This window comes from Falco cherrug, chromosome 1 (assembly GCF_023634085.1).
Source record: "Falco cherrug isolate bFalChe1 chromosome 1, bFalChe1.pri, whole genome shotgun sequence".
Taxonomy (NCBI): Eukaryota; Metazoa; Chordata; class Aves; order Falconiformes; family Falconidae; genus Falco; species Falco cherrug.
In genome coordinates this window covers 124239867-124255795 of record NC_073697.1, presented here as the reverse complement: position 1 = coordinate 124255795, position 15929 = coordinate 124239867, and the positions used below count along the sequence as shown (strand labels likewise).

The window sequence follows — 15929 nt, the reverse complement described above, 5'->3', positions numbered from 1 at the left end:
AGTTTGTTTATTTTTGTTTTTTAAAGTTTCTCTGTTTGCTTTTAAAATACAAATTTTAGCCACAGCGTTGAACAGTTAGGAACACGCTATTCTTCTCAGAAAGAAAATGCTCTGACTGTCCTGCTTGAAATATTTACCAAATGCACAGTGCCTAAGGGCAAAGTACCGCTGCTAAATCAACAGGAAAAATTGACTTAATTTTCTGTATTTACATCTGAGTATTTTTCCATTTGTCACAGCCTGTTTCTTCCTCTTCTTTCTCTACAAAATTTCACAAGTATCTTTTCCCTTCCTAACACACTGCAATGCTGTAATGAACTTTCTTGCCTCTGGTTTAAATCCTTCCTTAGATCCGCCTGCTGTTTTGATTACATTCTTTCCTGTGTTTAAAATAGCACAGGAATAGATGGGCACAGTGTTATCCGTTTCGATGCTGACCATACGAGCATTTCTCCCTGTGCTCAGCAGATGGCAGAATGTACTCTACCATATACCCTACAGGTAGAAACTTGAACTGGAAAGTTTTCTATACTACTTTAGGAAGAGAGGAAGAAGGAAAAAAAAAAAAAAAGGGGTGTGTGTATGTTAAATTATACGCACCTTAATTTTGCCATAGATTTTGTGTGTGATAACTGCTCTGAAAATTGAAACTAAGGAATGAATATTTAAGTATGCATTTCACACAACTGCATAATAACTGCCAATGTTGTGATTCTTTTTGAAAACTTATTTCTCTGCAATAAGAAACTTTAGAATGTTTGTGACAAATAGCTGTGTCTTTTCCAGTAACTGGAGAAGATGCGGTTATTATTGTATGGATTTACCTTGGCAGAGCGTGATCAAACCAACCTAGTTCTTTTGTATTTGGTTATAGTATACAATTATATATATATCATCTAATGTTCCATGTAATCCAGCTTGCTCCTTTAGCATGTCTGCTATTTATTTTTACAGCTCCTATAAAGCAAATCATGAAGCAGACTTTTGTTTCATTAGTGACCACATAAATACAGAGCAAACTGATGGTCTCTACCACAAAAAATATTATATTCTAAGGAAAGAAATTATAAATGTAAGCTGAGAAAGTAGTTCAAGAATGTCCTGACATGGTATCAGCTAGCATTGTATGTGGGGTATTGGTATCACAGCAGTCTAATTATTACCCAGTTTTGTGCTAGCATAACCTAAAAGATTGCAGGAGGGATGTGAACAAACGGGCTTTGTGGAAGCGGTGTTGCCCAGCCAAAAATATGAAGGGCACCACAGCAGAGATCAGAGTGCATGTTTGAAAAGATAGCAATTAAATGATGGAGACTGGCATCACTGGGCTGATCAGAGTGGTTTCAGTGAGGAAGAAGATAAGCCAGCAAAGGCTTTAAAAGTGAAGGTAAAACTGTCATATGGAAGAGAAGGAGGGGAAAAAATAGTAGAAGGATGCTGAAAGAAAAATGATAATGAAAAACAGTCTATGCAGCAGCATTCTTCATTGACACCAGAGGTCAACTGCAGCTGTCATGGCAATGGGAAAAGACGTTGTAATAATCAGGGTACAAGATAATAAGAAGGTAGACAAAGACTTTCAGACAGGAGTTGGTCTCTCCTACAGATATTATGCAGAAAGTTTGGAAGAACTAAACAGTCTGAAGGTCAGTGCGAGGTAAGGTTCCCCAGCTAATGAGCCAGACCTTATGTCCTTCCTCTACTCTGTTTTTCTGCTTCTCTAGTTGATGCTGTAATTTTCCTGATACTGTAGGATATGTCACACCTCTGATCCTGCCACAGTCTTCCTGGCAGTCTGTCCATTCGGGCAGTGAGTGTTGGGTCTGCATCACCCACCGTTCTCAAGATTTAATGACTGTCCCTCAACCAGAAAATGCACAACATAGTCAGTTCAAAATGCAGAGGTTTCTCAAATCAACAGGAACATATTGATTAGGGACACTGAGGCAGAATAATAAAGAGAGGCCTGGATGCAGTCCTCCCTTATGTGCCAGCACCTGCTTGCTGAGGCGCTCTTTCTGGCATGAAAGCTGGCCTTGGGACTGTACTTGGACAGACAATCTCATCCTTTTCCTGCAAGGGTAGGATATCCAGATTCCAGGTTCCTTCACACTGTTCCTTTTGTTTCACATGAAAGTCGCTGAGCTTTCCTGTGTGCGCCCTTTCCTCCCTCTGGAGTGTGAAGAGGTGATGGTCAGATGGCTGAGGGATGTATCCCTGTTCCTCTGCGGGAGCAGGTGTTAAGTCACAGGTCCAATCACTGCCCTTCGTGTTGCCAAGATAGTTCTATTAACATTTGTTCAAAGTTCATTTATGCACCGCACAAACATTTTTATCACCTCTACTCAATACATCCAATATTGAAGTGAATGCTCTGTTGCACTGAAAAGTTAAGAAATAGAAATTAAGAAGGTAAACTGAGTCATTTTGAGCCTTAAAAAACCCCAACTACTTTCTGGACACATTGAGACTTTTACAACTTCCTGTATATCAGTTGTGTTTACTATTTAATGTATGGATAATTTGGATATGTACATTCATTATTAGCAAAATATTCAGCCAGCCAGAAGCCCAAGATCTGTTTGCAGTGTGTTATTTTCCAGTGAAAGTTTACATTTCATGTGTTTGGAGATGTTGGAAGTAAACACGCAGTAACAAATATTGACCTGAAAGAATGTCTCAGTGAAATAAGAAGTAAGCAATGTCTATGTATATCTTAAAAAGATTATTTTCACTTAGCAGTGTATTTTAGCAGTAGACTGCAGTCCTAGTTATCGCTGATGTTTCAGAAAGGTTTTTCTGAAGTTAGTGAAATAATTGTCTTTTTAGTCCTAGACCTTAAATCGTTACAAGCACCCACCAGTTCACTGGAAATGTAGTATTAAAATACCTAATCCTGGATTAATCTGAGATGTGGAGGGCTGGCAGTAACAAATTTTCTAGGTGATTGTAGGCCTATCTTCTCTTGCAGTGGCATGAAGGTGTTCTAGTTTTCACATACATTAAACTCACAGTGTACAAAACCCAAGAGGATTTTACAGCTACTTCCTCCTCTCCACCTTCTCATTTTCTGCACAGAAAATCCGGAGAATCTCTCTCACAGTTCTACTGCAACTCAAATGTCGTGAAACAATCTGTTCCTCTGATAAATTCATCAAAACGCTGTCTGAAATATTCTGTGTTAAATTTCTCAATCGGGAATGTTAAATTAGGAAGCCTTGGGGGCAAATTATTCTTTATGAGAGTTTGGATCTGCAGTGACAGTTCTGCAAGGGACAGCTTCTCAGAATTCAACATAAGAGCACAGTATGGAGCCACAGACCTTCTCACCCTTTTCTGCCTCGCTTCATCTTTCTGTTTCTCCCTCAGCGCAGATGTAGAGGTACACAACTGCATTCAAGGGAGAAGCCAGCCAGCCTAATGGAGAGGTCAGAAAAGACCAGTGCTCCCCCAGCTCAGGCCAAACCGTTTCTCTTCTCCCATCAAGTTTGAAACAAAGTTTTCAAGGTTCACTTCATCATTATTCTTCTGATTTCTATTAAGCCAGATGCCACAGATTTCTGCAGGAGCAGCATCTGACCTTGGTTTTAATTTTTTTTTTTTTTTCATATATATATGTATTGCCTCTGGTTGTCACCTTGTTTACAAGCCGGAGAGAGTGCAGATCTGGTCAGGATCTGATGCAAGTTCTCCAAGGAAAATACAGTGCTACAAGAACACACTTTACATTTTTGGTACCTCAAAATTGTTGTCAGTATTTTACCACTTTGTGATCCAGCTGAGCAATCCTTGCTAGTTTTCATGCTAGGAAGACTCCATCCCTTGCGATAAGGGATGTCTGGGTAAACAAGAGCGGTCTTAAATACCCTGTGCCTCCCTTGGCACATTGCCATGATAGTATCAGAAAGCTCAGCTACCACCAGATTTATTTATTGCCATTCTTTGGTTCTCCCAAATGACAGATAAGAGGATCAACAAATCAAGAAGCAGCTTGGTATATTCATCCACATTAAAATCTTCATTGGAAAGCATGCATGTCTAAAAGCAGCCTAAGATTGATGCTTTTTGGCTGTGTCAGAGGCATCTATTGGTACCACCTAATAAATAGACATCTTCAATCTAGATAGATCCTATGATCTCTATTAACCCATGGATATCATCCGTTAAATTTTTTCTGGGCAGAAGTCCAGAGTGTTCCAGATGAATAAATGTACCTTCCCTGGGATTCATCTCCTGCACTGTGTAATCAAACAGTGGATACTGATCTCCCTTATGGCCTAAAGCAAAACCTTCACCAGCCAGCCCAAGTCTTGTCATGGGCTCATTTGAGGCTTTTCTTAATAGGGTGTTATCAATGTTTTTATACGTGGTTTGAATCAATTTATATACAATTAACAAAATTAGGAGGTTTCCCCAAATCTTTCCCAAGTCAACACAAATAGCTGACTATAATTTTTCCTCATATATATTTTAATCTGGTATTCTTAGCAAATTAACTCCAAAAGGGGGAATTCCTCATTTCACTGTTGACTGACAAGTCTGAAAAAGCTAAAAATGTAGTCTCAGAACAGAAAATTTCACAAAATGTTGGATCCAGAGGGAAGGCCATTGACTTTTAAAAGCTGATTTGTAAATGTTCTTGAATGTTTAAACATCAGTGGATGAGTTTAGGGCTAATGCAATAGGAGAGGTTAGTTTGTCTTGAGCTAGTCATTTTGCTAGAAAAATCATGCCGCTGTTGAAGCTTCCTTATGCACCTCTGTTGATGTGGCCTATGTCTGATGCTCATGACATCGCATTATTCTGCGTCTGGATCCTGTTAACAGACTCGTATTGTAGCACAAAGCATGGTATTTTTATAGTGTGGACCATTACAGTAGGAAGATATCAATAAACTAATTTCACATTGTGACAGCCTCTAACCTCCAGCAATAAATCCAGGGTGAAGCCTTCCTAAGAGGAAGCAGATTTTGAAGGGGCCAGTATCAATAACTGGAATCAGATTTTCAGAAGGGCTCAAATTGTATTTAGACTACTAAATGAAGGCCATGCTCTTAAAAGTGCTCACTTTATTAAAGTAAACTTTTGGTGTATTGTGTTCTTTGGAAAATGTAGCTATCTCTTTTGGTTTCCAGAAGGCCACTCAGCTGTTTTGAAGATCTCCACATGTGTGTATATCTTTAAAGATTTTGATGCTAGTGTTGTAATCTGCATCATCATCTAGCCAGGTTTTTCTTGGAGCTTTGCATGTGTTTTGTAATTTTATGTTACAGTAACAAAAATAAATATCAGAGGTTGATTTTCCTTTATTCATGGCACACAGAGATTTTTCATTGCACAGGGAGACACAAAGATGCTGTTTGGCAACAGAATGAAATACAATTGCAACTGTTCCAACATTGCCAGAACTGATATCCATGACATTCTCGTAAATCTAAGTTTTGAAAGAGAAGATGTCCAGATGTTTTGGAAAGAACAGATCATGAGCGCTCTACAAAGGGCAATATATTTAGGATAGAAGTTGAAATCATGCAGAAAGCACATGTGTGTATGTTCGTGACACGTTTTGTTTCTTTTGTTTTTTGTTTTATTTCTAGGGGTAAAAAAATCTCATTTTTCTCCCTCATGGCACCTAATTATGTGGTCATCAACAAGCGAGTCATTGCTTTTCTATGGATATCAGAGTATAGTCAAGTTAAATAATATTAGTTTGCTGTACAAGTTGGCTTAACCGCTGTTCCAAACCTTCTGAAAGCAAGCTGCCTAGCTCTTGTCTCACAGACATGACATAACGCAGCTGGAACAAAACCCACTGGCATTTGCATATGGGATGCTCCGGGTCTTTTTTCCTTAGTAACATTGTGGGTGAGATGTCCGATTTTTAAAATTATGCCTCTGGAGCAAAACGATTTTAAAGTATAAATCATGTTGAAAGAGTGTCTGTCACGTTTTGTTTATATATAAATAGCAATTTTGGCCTATTAAGGTCACAGGACCTTGTGAAACTGAATGGTAACATGAGACTTAGCACAACCAAAGGAGATGTTCCCTTGTTATGGTATGTATCAGTCTGCTAATCTTTTCAGTCTTTAATCCACAATACTGTATTAAAAGACAAAAAATAGTCTCTGCTGTCATTAAAGGACAATTTCTGGGGATTTTTTGGAAAATGAAAATTCCAGTGGGAAGCTGAATGATGTTGAATGCTAACAAACAGAATCCTTCCTCATGTTGCATCTCTGTGGCAGAGGGGTTTTCCACACTTTGTTTTTCAGTTAACTGTCACTTTAGGTTTTTGGGAAGAAAAATAAAATTAGTCAATGTCAGCTTGTTTTGTGCGTCAGTGTTTTCTCTTTTCAGTTCTTCTAAATTAAACAAATATTTTAAAGCTGTGTTTGTCCAGCCAGGCTTTCGTCGTTTCAATTATTAGTGTTTCTGTAAGTGTAAACACTGGTGTAGAGCACAGCCGGACATGGTATAATTGGAAATCAACCACTGAAAATGGTATTCTGCTTTCTCTACATCCACGTGCCACAATGTAACAGTGGCACAGAAAAAGAAGTGAATATCCTATATATTCCAGCTGATATGGTTTTGTTTTCCTATCGCATTTATTGTCTAGAATAAACCAAATGCAACATGAAGGTTACTATTTCCTGTATCTGTGATAAATGATATTCAGCTGTCAAAAATAATAATTTGAAGTACGATATATATAATGTCTATTTACACCTTAACTTCATGTGGCAAAATTCTACTTGGCTTACTTTTGCAAAATTATAATCCCTTTCAATAGAAGAGTTGTGTGAATATGGTAAATAAAATACAGCACACCTTTCTGTTCACATCGACATGGTGGGACATTTCACTTTGACATCAGTGTCGATGAGATGACATCATGTGGCCCATCACTAGCATAAAGAAACTCAAAGTACCGCCCTGCCATACCCGGATCTATCTGATATTAGACATACTGATATGGCGAAAGGGATGTTTTCCAGCAATCAACAGTATAAAGTAATTTACTTTGTACCAGTTCAGTGCCAGAAAAGCACATGAGATTCAAACACACTATCGGGAAGAGGCTTTAGGACAGCATATAGTGGCTCTGCTTTCCTAACCTGGTTTTGATGGACATATTTTACTCTTCGAGGAATTGCATACAGACATACCTACAGAGTTCCCTCTACCTGCAAACTTAAACTCTGCATGTATGGAGTATGCTTTTCATGCAAGAAGACTGGAAAAAGATTTTGAGGGTAACTTCTTGTCACTGGCACTAAGTATATCGTAAATGTTTTTTGTTTAGTTAGGAAGAAAACGAAGGCCACAGAAGTGGTGGTACTCGTTCAGGCAGGGCCCACCTAACCCATCTAATTTGTCTCTAGTAATTCTGTCTCTAGAGTAACAGTGACCACTGGCGCACACCTCAGAAGAAGTGAGAGAAGGGCAAGCAGATATGATACTTCCTCCTAAGAATCTCCCTTTTGGATTGTTTGCCATTTTGGGAATTTTCTGAGCCAGCTGCGGTCTGTGATTTTGTAACACCCAACGCTTGTCTCTCCCAGGCCACCGTGCTCCCCTGAGCCCACGTAAGCGTCCTGACCAGCGCTGCTTTCTTGCGTTTGGTTCTTCTGGGCAAGGAATTCCAGGGGTCAGCTGTCCCTTGCAAAACCCACCTACTTTGTTTCTAACAAACCTGTGCGCCATGTTTCTCTACACAAATAATAGAGGCTGTCTTGTTTAGTTGGTACAAGGGAGGCTTGTTCTTTTTTCCACATGGTTTGAGTGCTTTGTTTGTATTTCAGTCTGTGTCTTTCTGCCTTTTTGTGTGTACAGTTGAAGACTGAAAATTTGCCTACACAAGACAATTGTTCTGATGCACTCAAAAGAATGTGAATGACTTTTTGGAAGAGATATTAAAAGTTTTCCACAGTGATTGCTATTGGGAAGGGCAAAATCTGCAAAACAGCGATGGCAAATACTCCAGCAGAGGCAGAAATTTTTATTTATACAATCTAAAAAGACACAAAACCCATGAAACATCCCAAAGGACCCCCGTCACATCTCAGTGTATAACAGCATCAAGCTCTGATTCAGCTCTATAACTAGGAGGTATTTTACCATGTTCCTCATACACCTGAGATGTGAGAAAAGAAAGCACTAGGTTGTCACTCAGAATTCTGATGAGAACAGTGATATAAAAAAACGTATTTTACACTCAACATTCTGAACATCATCTGCCATTTATTTCCAAATCCATGGAGAGCTGCTGTGAGGATAATTCACAGGCAGCTACAAGCTATCTGCATGAGGAATGGTTTTTGCACCACTTTCAAGGAAACTAAAGTTGAAATAATGGAATCGTTTACATGTCACAAAGGGGAGTAGGATTTTGCTGATTAGGACATATCAATGAACTGCAGTTTCATCCCTGGCAAATGATTAATTAGTATGATATGCCATTTTTTTTCCTCAGGATTTTTCAGAAATATTTTTTCTGTGATATCCCATCTCTAATAGGACTTTTTTTTCCTGTACTTCACCTTCTTTTTGACTGTGTTTTAATACATACATTCAAACTTTCATGTTAGTACTAGCATGTGTAAACAAGCTGTCTGTCACAATAATAAAATCTGTCTAATGACCCAGTATTTCCCAACCTGCAATCAGAGTAACTTTGAGGGGAAACGGGCAGAGAAGAGAATCAATGTAAATACAGAGGCACAGGCAGGGTTGTGCAGACTGGAAACACACAGAGGCAGAAAGGCACAGAAAGATGCAGAAAGCAGTGTTGTTATATAGAGAGACAAAAGATTTCTTCCTCCTTCTCACCACCCAGCTAACCCACACACAAAACTCACACAAGTGTATTTATTTATTTTTCTGATTTTTTGAAACATTTAGGGTGCATTGTTTCCAAAGCACCTGGGTTAGAGCAATAAACAATTTTGTTGGTGAATGTGTAATAGGATCTGGAAAAAACATAGGAGTAGTGGACATTATCTCGTAATTAATAGCTCCTGGTCAAAACATGACAAACTAACTTAGGAACGGGAGGTGATTTCAAACAAAAAAGAGTAACAAAGTATGAAGAAGTGGAAAAAGAAATTAGGAAAAACTGGCTTCTGAAATTTTACTCTAAAGTCCATGTATTAGTTTGACTTAATTATGGCAATTAATTCCTCAGTAGTTGCTGGTAAAAATGGTAGAAACCAGTAAGTTTGCAATGATCAAGTCATCCTTCCTAGAAGGGGTTTGGAAAATAGGTACTTGTTCTCATGAGTATCTGGAAAAGGAAGTGTTTGTAATTTGTTTTCAAATGTGAGGAGAAATTAGGTTGTGAACTTCCTTATGGGTCTCAAGCAGGAAGTGATTCCTGTTTGTTTAACATGTCTGACAAGCAGGAAATAATAAAATAGAGAGCCACAATTGCCGAAGTCGATGAAGGCGTTCTTGGCTTTGTCTTTGAGTTGATCTGATGCAGCACAGCACATGTAAATAGGGACAGAACAGTCCAGACACTTTTCCTTTAGGAAGGAGACCTTGTTTCAATTGCTTTTTGATCCAAAAATGGTGCAGGCAGTAGCATGCTGATCCGCCAGATGAGTAAAAGGAGAAGGCGCTTTGTAGGCAGCAGAATGACTCTGAGAAACCTGTTTCAAAATGAACACAGATGCTTGCACTTACAGACCAAGGGTGATATTGATGCAAATATACAAAGGACTTGAGGAGTTGTGTTTGTTACACCAATAATCAAATTCTTCAGAGAAAAACTCATAAACTGTCCAATGGGAATTTCTATCAGGGATCAACTCTTTAGGATATTATCCAAATATTCATACAGGAGTAAATTTGTTACCAGGAGACCCTGTAAATGGCACTTTGGGGTCGGAATTCTGAAGCTGCTTGCCAGGAGATTGGAAAAGCCAGCACTCTGATTTAATGACCATGTATATGCCTGAACACATACATCGATAACACGGACTCCTTGTCCAGATGGCCTGAATCAGAAACAAATTGCAAACACCACCCTAGGCAGAAGAGCAAGTCATGGGCTGCTGGTGGGAATGTGCGCGCTTAGGAAGAGGTGGCAGACAGCTTTCCTCCAGTAATTTGCAGAGGAAGGATGAGTTCATGTATCACCCGCAGGACCTGAGTGCAGAGTAGGAAAAACCTGTGTCCAAGCAATTAAAAGCCTCCCAGCAAGAGGGTGCTGACATTACAACAGCATGTATCAAAAGTGTCTGGTGAACGGAACGTAGTATCCCCTCGGAGTATCGCTGCCAGAGTATCCTGGTCATAGTGACAAATCTTGACGATTGAAGGTGAATATATAAATATATGTACATATACAAAAAAAGCATTGTGTAGGTGGTGTGTATCCAAAATACAGCAGTAGGAGGAGTTGTATGTTATATACAGTAAGGGAAGGTTGTGTTGTAATGGTTTACTTAGTTGTCTGAGGATTGCTATGCACACATAATAGATTTTTTTCTCTTCCCTAATGTGTGTAATCACAACGTAAAAATAATTATTAGGTTTGAGGTAAAATGGTTGCTTTACAGAGACAAAGCAATCCAAACATGATCAGGCAGTGCCATGACTGGTGTCATTTGGCTCTTCTCTGGGGCCTAACAAGGCAATCAGCAGGTGCTGGAACTAAGAGCCCGGGGCACTCGCTGATGTTTCAGTGAACGAATCTTGACCAGAGTCACTGTCAGGAAAGGAAATGGAATCCAAAATGATTCAGCAGGTTTTAAGGAACTACTAAACATACAGATTGCCCCAAATCAGATGTAATGCAAGTTGCATCTGATTCAGTCATATTCTCCAATTTCAGTAGCCATGTTTGTAATACCGCAGTGAAAGAATAGAAATAAATACGTTCCATATTTCTTGATAGAACACTTAATGAGAGTACAAAATGTTTCTTAGTGCTTCTCATGCTTTGGCATAAGTTAATTAAGGCAAGAAATATCTATTCCCTCTGAAGAGGAATAAGAGGTTTGAAGATGTGTAGAATAGGTAGAAACCAAATCAAAAATCTTTACATTTTATTGAATTTCAGATCAGATTTGAAAGTAGTTGCTTGCAAAATAAAAGTGCATGAAGCAAGGGCATATGGAAACAGATTCTAGGGCATCTGGCTTGATTCTATAAGCTTAGAGAAAAAACGGGGCTATCACCGTCATCAGGTGGTTGATGAAATGCTACAGTACCAGTTCAGCCAGGCTGCGCCCAGAAACCTAGGGTTTAAAATTAAGTATGAGATACCGTGCAACAAGTTCTGTGGTAAATGTCCGTGTGCACTTCTCCAATCAGCAAATAAGACTTAATTTCCATAAATTAGCTTGCTTTCATTCTTGTGAAATAAAACATATTACACATGCTTACACAGACAGACTTAATGAGTATGTAGATATATTGGGGTAGAGGAACTTTTAATAAGCATCTCTTTCCCATATGTGAAAATTTGTAGCCATGGGAATAGCACTTATTAAAAAAAATATGATTAGCACTTGTTTTCCTTGTTTAATGCAGATATTGTGTTTTTATGTTAAGATAGTCATAGTTTATGTGGTGTTTTTTCTGAATGTATGGAGTTACTGTATGAATTGCTATGTGACAGGATGCACATTTGCCATAGGTAGATGTTCCTGTGTCCGGGGACTTCTGAATATTTTGCTTGTAATGGGAATAAATGAACAGATCTATTAGTTTATGGAACATTTTATTACATTGTTGACACACTGCATAAAAACACAGTCAAAGTCTTTTGTGTACGTGCTGGATGCATTAGTTAGTGAAAAAGATTTACTGCTTGTTTCCTGCATTTTTTGTTGAGGATATTTGTATTGTGTGGTAAATTATAGATCTGTGACATGCTGCAGTGGGGCAAGACAGTGCACCTGCTCTTTTGTCATGTGTTGTAGGTCCGGTGGGTTCCGCATGATGTACAGTCTGGCCCCGGCGTTTACATGTATGCTGTCGGGTTCCTGAGTTGCAGGAAGGGGAGAGGTTTGCGAAGGAGAGCGTCTGGCTACACCTTTGTTTGTTGTGGTGGTGGAATGACATCTCTCACGGCAGGCACAGGAAGCGCGCGCTGCGAAGGCGGCAGAGAGCAGCTGGGTATAAGTTAGCCGTGCTCTTTGCGATGGCGGTGGTTGGGCTTGTGGCACGGCGTAGAGGCTGTGTGCTGAGTGAAGGGAAGAGGGAGGCAGTGGTGCCGGAGGGTCACCCGTGCCGTGGCTGCCAGTCCTGCCCAGGCCCTGGGGCTGCTGAGGGCAGCAGCTCCGCTTGGTGCTGGGCCCAGCCTGGAAGGAAGGTGTCAGCTCCCATGGCCGACACTGCGGGAACTCCGTGTCCGTGTGTGAGCTGCCCTCCGCGTGTGCGAAGGGAGGCAGCTCTGCGTGGGAGGCAGAGAAGGGGGCTGGACGCCCTCTGTGTGGGTGGGTGCGTGTGTGAGGGGAGCCAAGGGGTATGTGTGTGTGTGAGGGGAGCGTGTGTGTGTGTGTGTGTGTGTGTGCGTGCGGGGAGCGTGTGTGTGTGCGTGTGTGTGGCGCGCGGGGAGTGTGTGTGTGTGTGTGAGGGGAGCTTCTGTGTGTGTGTATGTGTGCGGGGAGTGTGTGTGTGCGCACGCGCGCGTGTGTGTGTGTGCGCATGCGTGTGTGTGTGTAGCTTCTCTGTGGGTGTCTGTGTGTGAGGGGAGCCTCACTGCATGTGTGAGGGAAGCCTGTGTGGGTGGATGGGTGAGAAAGACAGAGGAACCTGTGTGTGTGACAGGAACCGGTGTGTGTTCTGGGGGAGGGCTGGTGCGTGTGTGTGTGAGGAGCCCCTGTACATACAGGGGAGAGCTGGGGAGTGTGTGTGAGAGAGGAGCCGCTGTCTGTATGTGTCTGTGTGTAAGTGTGAGGGGAGCCACTGTCTTGTGTGTGTGTGTGTGAGGAGCCGGTGCCTCTGTGCCTGCGTGTGTGTGTGAGTGCGAGAGGAGCCGGTGTCTCTGTGTTGTGTGTGTGACTGTGAGAGAAGCCAGTGCCTGTGCCTGTGAGCATGAGGAGCCGGTGCCTGTGTGTGTCTCTGTGTGTGTGAGAGTGTGAGAGGAGCCTGTGCCTCTGTGTGTGAGTGTGAGGAGCCGGTGCCTGCGTGTGTGTGTGAGAGGAACCAGTGCCCCTGTGTGTGTGTGTGTGTGTGTGTGTGAGTGTGACTGTGAGGAGCCAGTGTCTGTGTGTGTGTGACAGGAACCGGGTGGAGGGGGTGGGGGTGGGAGGGGGGGGTGGGGGGTGCGGCGGGGGGGGGATGTGTGTGTGTGGATGTGAGTGTGAGAGGAACCGGTGCCTCTGTGTGTGCGTGTGTGTGTGAGTGTGTGTGAGTGTGAGGAGCCGGTGTCTCTGTGTCTGTGAGTGTGACAGGAACCGGTGCCTGTGTGTGGGGGTGTGTGTGGATGTGAGCGTGAGAGGAACCGGTGCCTCTGTGTGTGTGTGTGTGTGTGTGTGAGTGAGTGAGAGAGAGAGAGAGTGTGTGTGAGAGAGAGAGTGAGTGAGAGAGAGAGAGTGTGTGTGTGGGAGTGTGAGAGAGAGTGAGTGAGAGAGAGTGTGTGTGAGAGAGAGAGTGAGTGAGTGAGAGAGAGAGTGTGTGTGTGAGTGTGTGAGTGTGCGAGTGTGAGGAGCCAGGGGGTGTGTGAGTGTGTGTGAGTGTGTGTGTGTGGGGGTGTGGGTGTGTGTGTGAGGAGCCGGTGTGTGTGGGTGTGTGGGTGTGTGTGGGTGTGCGAGTGTGTGTGTGCGAGTGTGTGTGTGGGGGGGTGTGGGTGTGAGGAGCCGGTGTGTGTGGGTGTGTGGGTGTGTGCGAGTGTGTGAGTGTGTGTGTGGGGGTGTGTGTGTGGGTGTGTGCGAGTGTGTGTGTGGGGGGGGGTGTGTGTGTGTGCGAGTGTGTGAGTGTGTGTGTGGGGGTGTGTGGGTGTGGTAGTGAGCAGCCGGTGTGTGTGGGGGGGTGTGTGTGTGCGAGTGTGTGAGTGTGTGTGTGGGGGGGTGTGAGTGTGTGTGGAGGGGGGTGTGGGTGTGTGTGTGAGGAGCCGGTGTGTGGGGGGGTGTGGGTGTGTGTGTGTGTGCGAGTGTGTGAGTGTGTGTGTGGGGGGGTGTGAGTGTGTGAGTGTGTGTGTGGGGGTGTGAGTGTGTGTGGGGGTGTGGGAGTGTGTGTGTGGGGGGGGGGGGTGGGTGTGTGAGTGTGTGTGGGGGGGGGTGTGGGTGTGTGTGTGAGGAGCCGGTGTGTGTGGGTGTGTGGGTGTGTGTGTGTGTGCGAGTGTGTGAGTGTGAGGAGCCGTGTATGTGTGGGGGTGTGTGTGGGGGGGTGTGAGGAGCCGGTGCGAGTGTGAGAGGAGCCGGTGCCTGTGCGCGGGTGCGCGGGGCGGGGGCCGCTGACGGGAGGCGGCAGGTGCTGACACCCCCCGCCCCTGCGGAGCGCCCCCCCCGCGGCGCACGCGCTGCCCCCGGCGGGGGCGGCCCCGCGCCGGGCCTGCCCCGCCCCGCCCCGCTCCGCCCCGCCCCGCCGGCGGCCGGGGGCTCGCTCACCCCGCGGGCGGAGCAGCGGGCCCGGGGCCGGGATCCTCCTCCCGCTCCCTACGCGCCGCTCCGACGTCAGGCGCGGGAGCGGGAGGCAGTGCCCAGCGCCGCCGTTGCCAGAGACTCGGCGGCCGCCGGACGGGGTGGACGTCGGGGCGGCGACTCGCGGCGCGGCCCGGCTCCCGGCGAGGGGGTGGAGAGGAGGGCGCTATGGCCGACGTGTTCCCGGGCTCCGAGCCCGGCGCGGCCCCGGACGCGGCGCGGCGCTTCGCTCGCAAGGGGGCCCTGAGGCAGAAGAACGTGCACGAGGTGAAGGAGCACAAATTCATCGCGCGCTTCTTCAAGCAGCCCACGTTCTGCAGCCACTGCACCGACTTCATCTGGTGAGCGACCCCGGGAGCGCCCTGCCCCCCCCGCACCCGTCCGGGCCCGCCCACCCCGGGGGACTCCCCGCTCCGGGGCAGCCCCGGCCGTGCCTCCCCTCCCGGCCGCCGGTGCCGCCGCTCGCTGCCCCCGGCGCCGGTCAGGTGAGCCGCGGTGCGGGAGCCGCGCTCCCGGCGGGCTGCCTGCGGCCACCGGCGCCCCAGCGCCCTGCCTGAGCCCGGCGCGCCCCGCGCCCCGGCCGGGGGCAGCCCCTGAACTCGCCGGCGCTCGGCGGGCAGCGCCGGCCCGTGCCGCAGAGATCGGCGGCGCCTGGATCGGTGGGGGTGATGGCTTCCCAAATCAGCCGGGTTCGCGTTCCTCCGTCGCCCCCCGGGCGTTGCTCGGCTCGGCGGAGCGCACCCGCGGAGCCCCGTCTCCGTGCCCGCCCCGCCGCGGGGAGCCCCGCCGCGCTGCAGCTGCCGCGGTGGGAGCGGAGGGTTTTCTGTTTCATGCTGTGGGTGTTGCTGTGTGGCACAAGTTCTGCAGCCCTGCCTTAACTTTGCGAGCCGTGCCTGCTTTATTTGCTCCTGCGGCAGAGGGAGGGCAGGGAGCCGAGGAGCGCGCAGGCACCGCCGCTACGTTACGCGTTTAGGAAGGGGAGGGAGGTCTGGAAAAGAAGGGCTTTTGCTAGGGAGGAAAACTTCCTACCGACCCCCTCGCTGCTGAGCTGTTGGGGGAGGGGGGAGAGAAATACCCCTACGGGTCCCGGTTGGGCCGGTGGGCTCCGCGCCTGCCCTCCGCGGGGGCGCCTGGCGAGCGCTGCAACTCCGCGGGTGCGCATTGCTCCCCCCCCCGCTGGCGTGCGGCCGCGCAGGGCGAGGCGCAGGCTGCCTCGCTGGGCATGGGAGCTGTGATTTATTTTAGGCAAAGTTGTAAAACACCTGGAGGCGGCTGTATCCAGCTGGCTCCGTGTCTGTGGCAGGTGCCTTGCTCTTTTTTGCATGTTTA

At 45.7% G+C, this 15929-nt stretch overlaps 1 protein-coding gene across 1 annotated transcript in view; it reads left to right on the top strand.

Moving 5' to 3' along the window:
• The first annotated feature begins 14523 nt into the window (after positions 1–14523).
• The window catches only part of PRKCA (protein kinase C alpha), a 159964-nt gene continuing 158558 nt past the window's right edge, over positions 14524–15929 (top strand). The window contains exon 1 of the mRNA XM_055727561.1: positions 14524–14941. Within this exon, the coding sequence (XP_055583536.1) occupies positions 14769–14941 (173 nt within the window). The 5' untranslated portion in view covers positions 14524–14768. The remainder of the gene's footprint in view (positions 14942–15929) is intronic.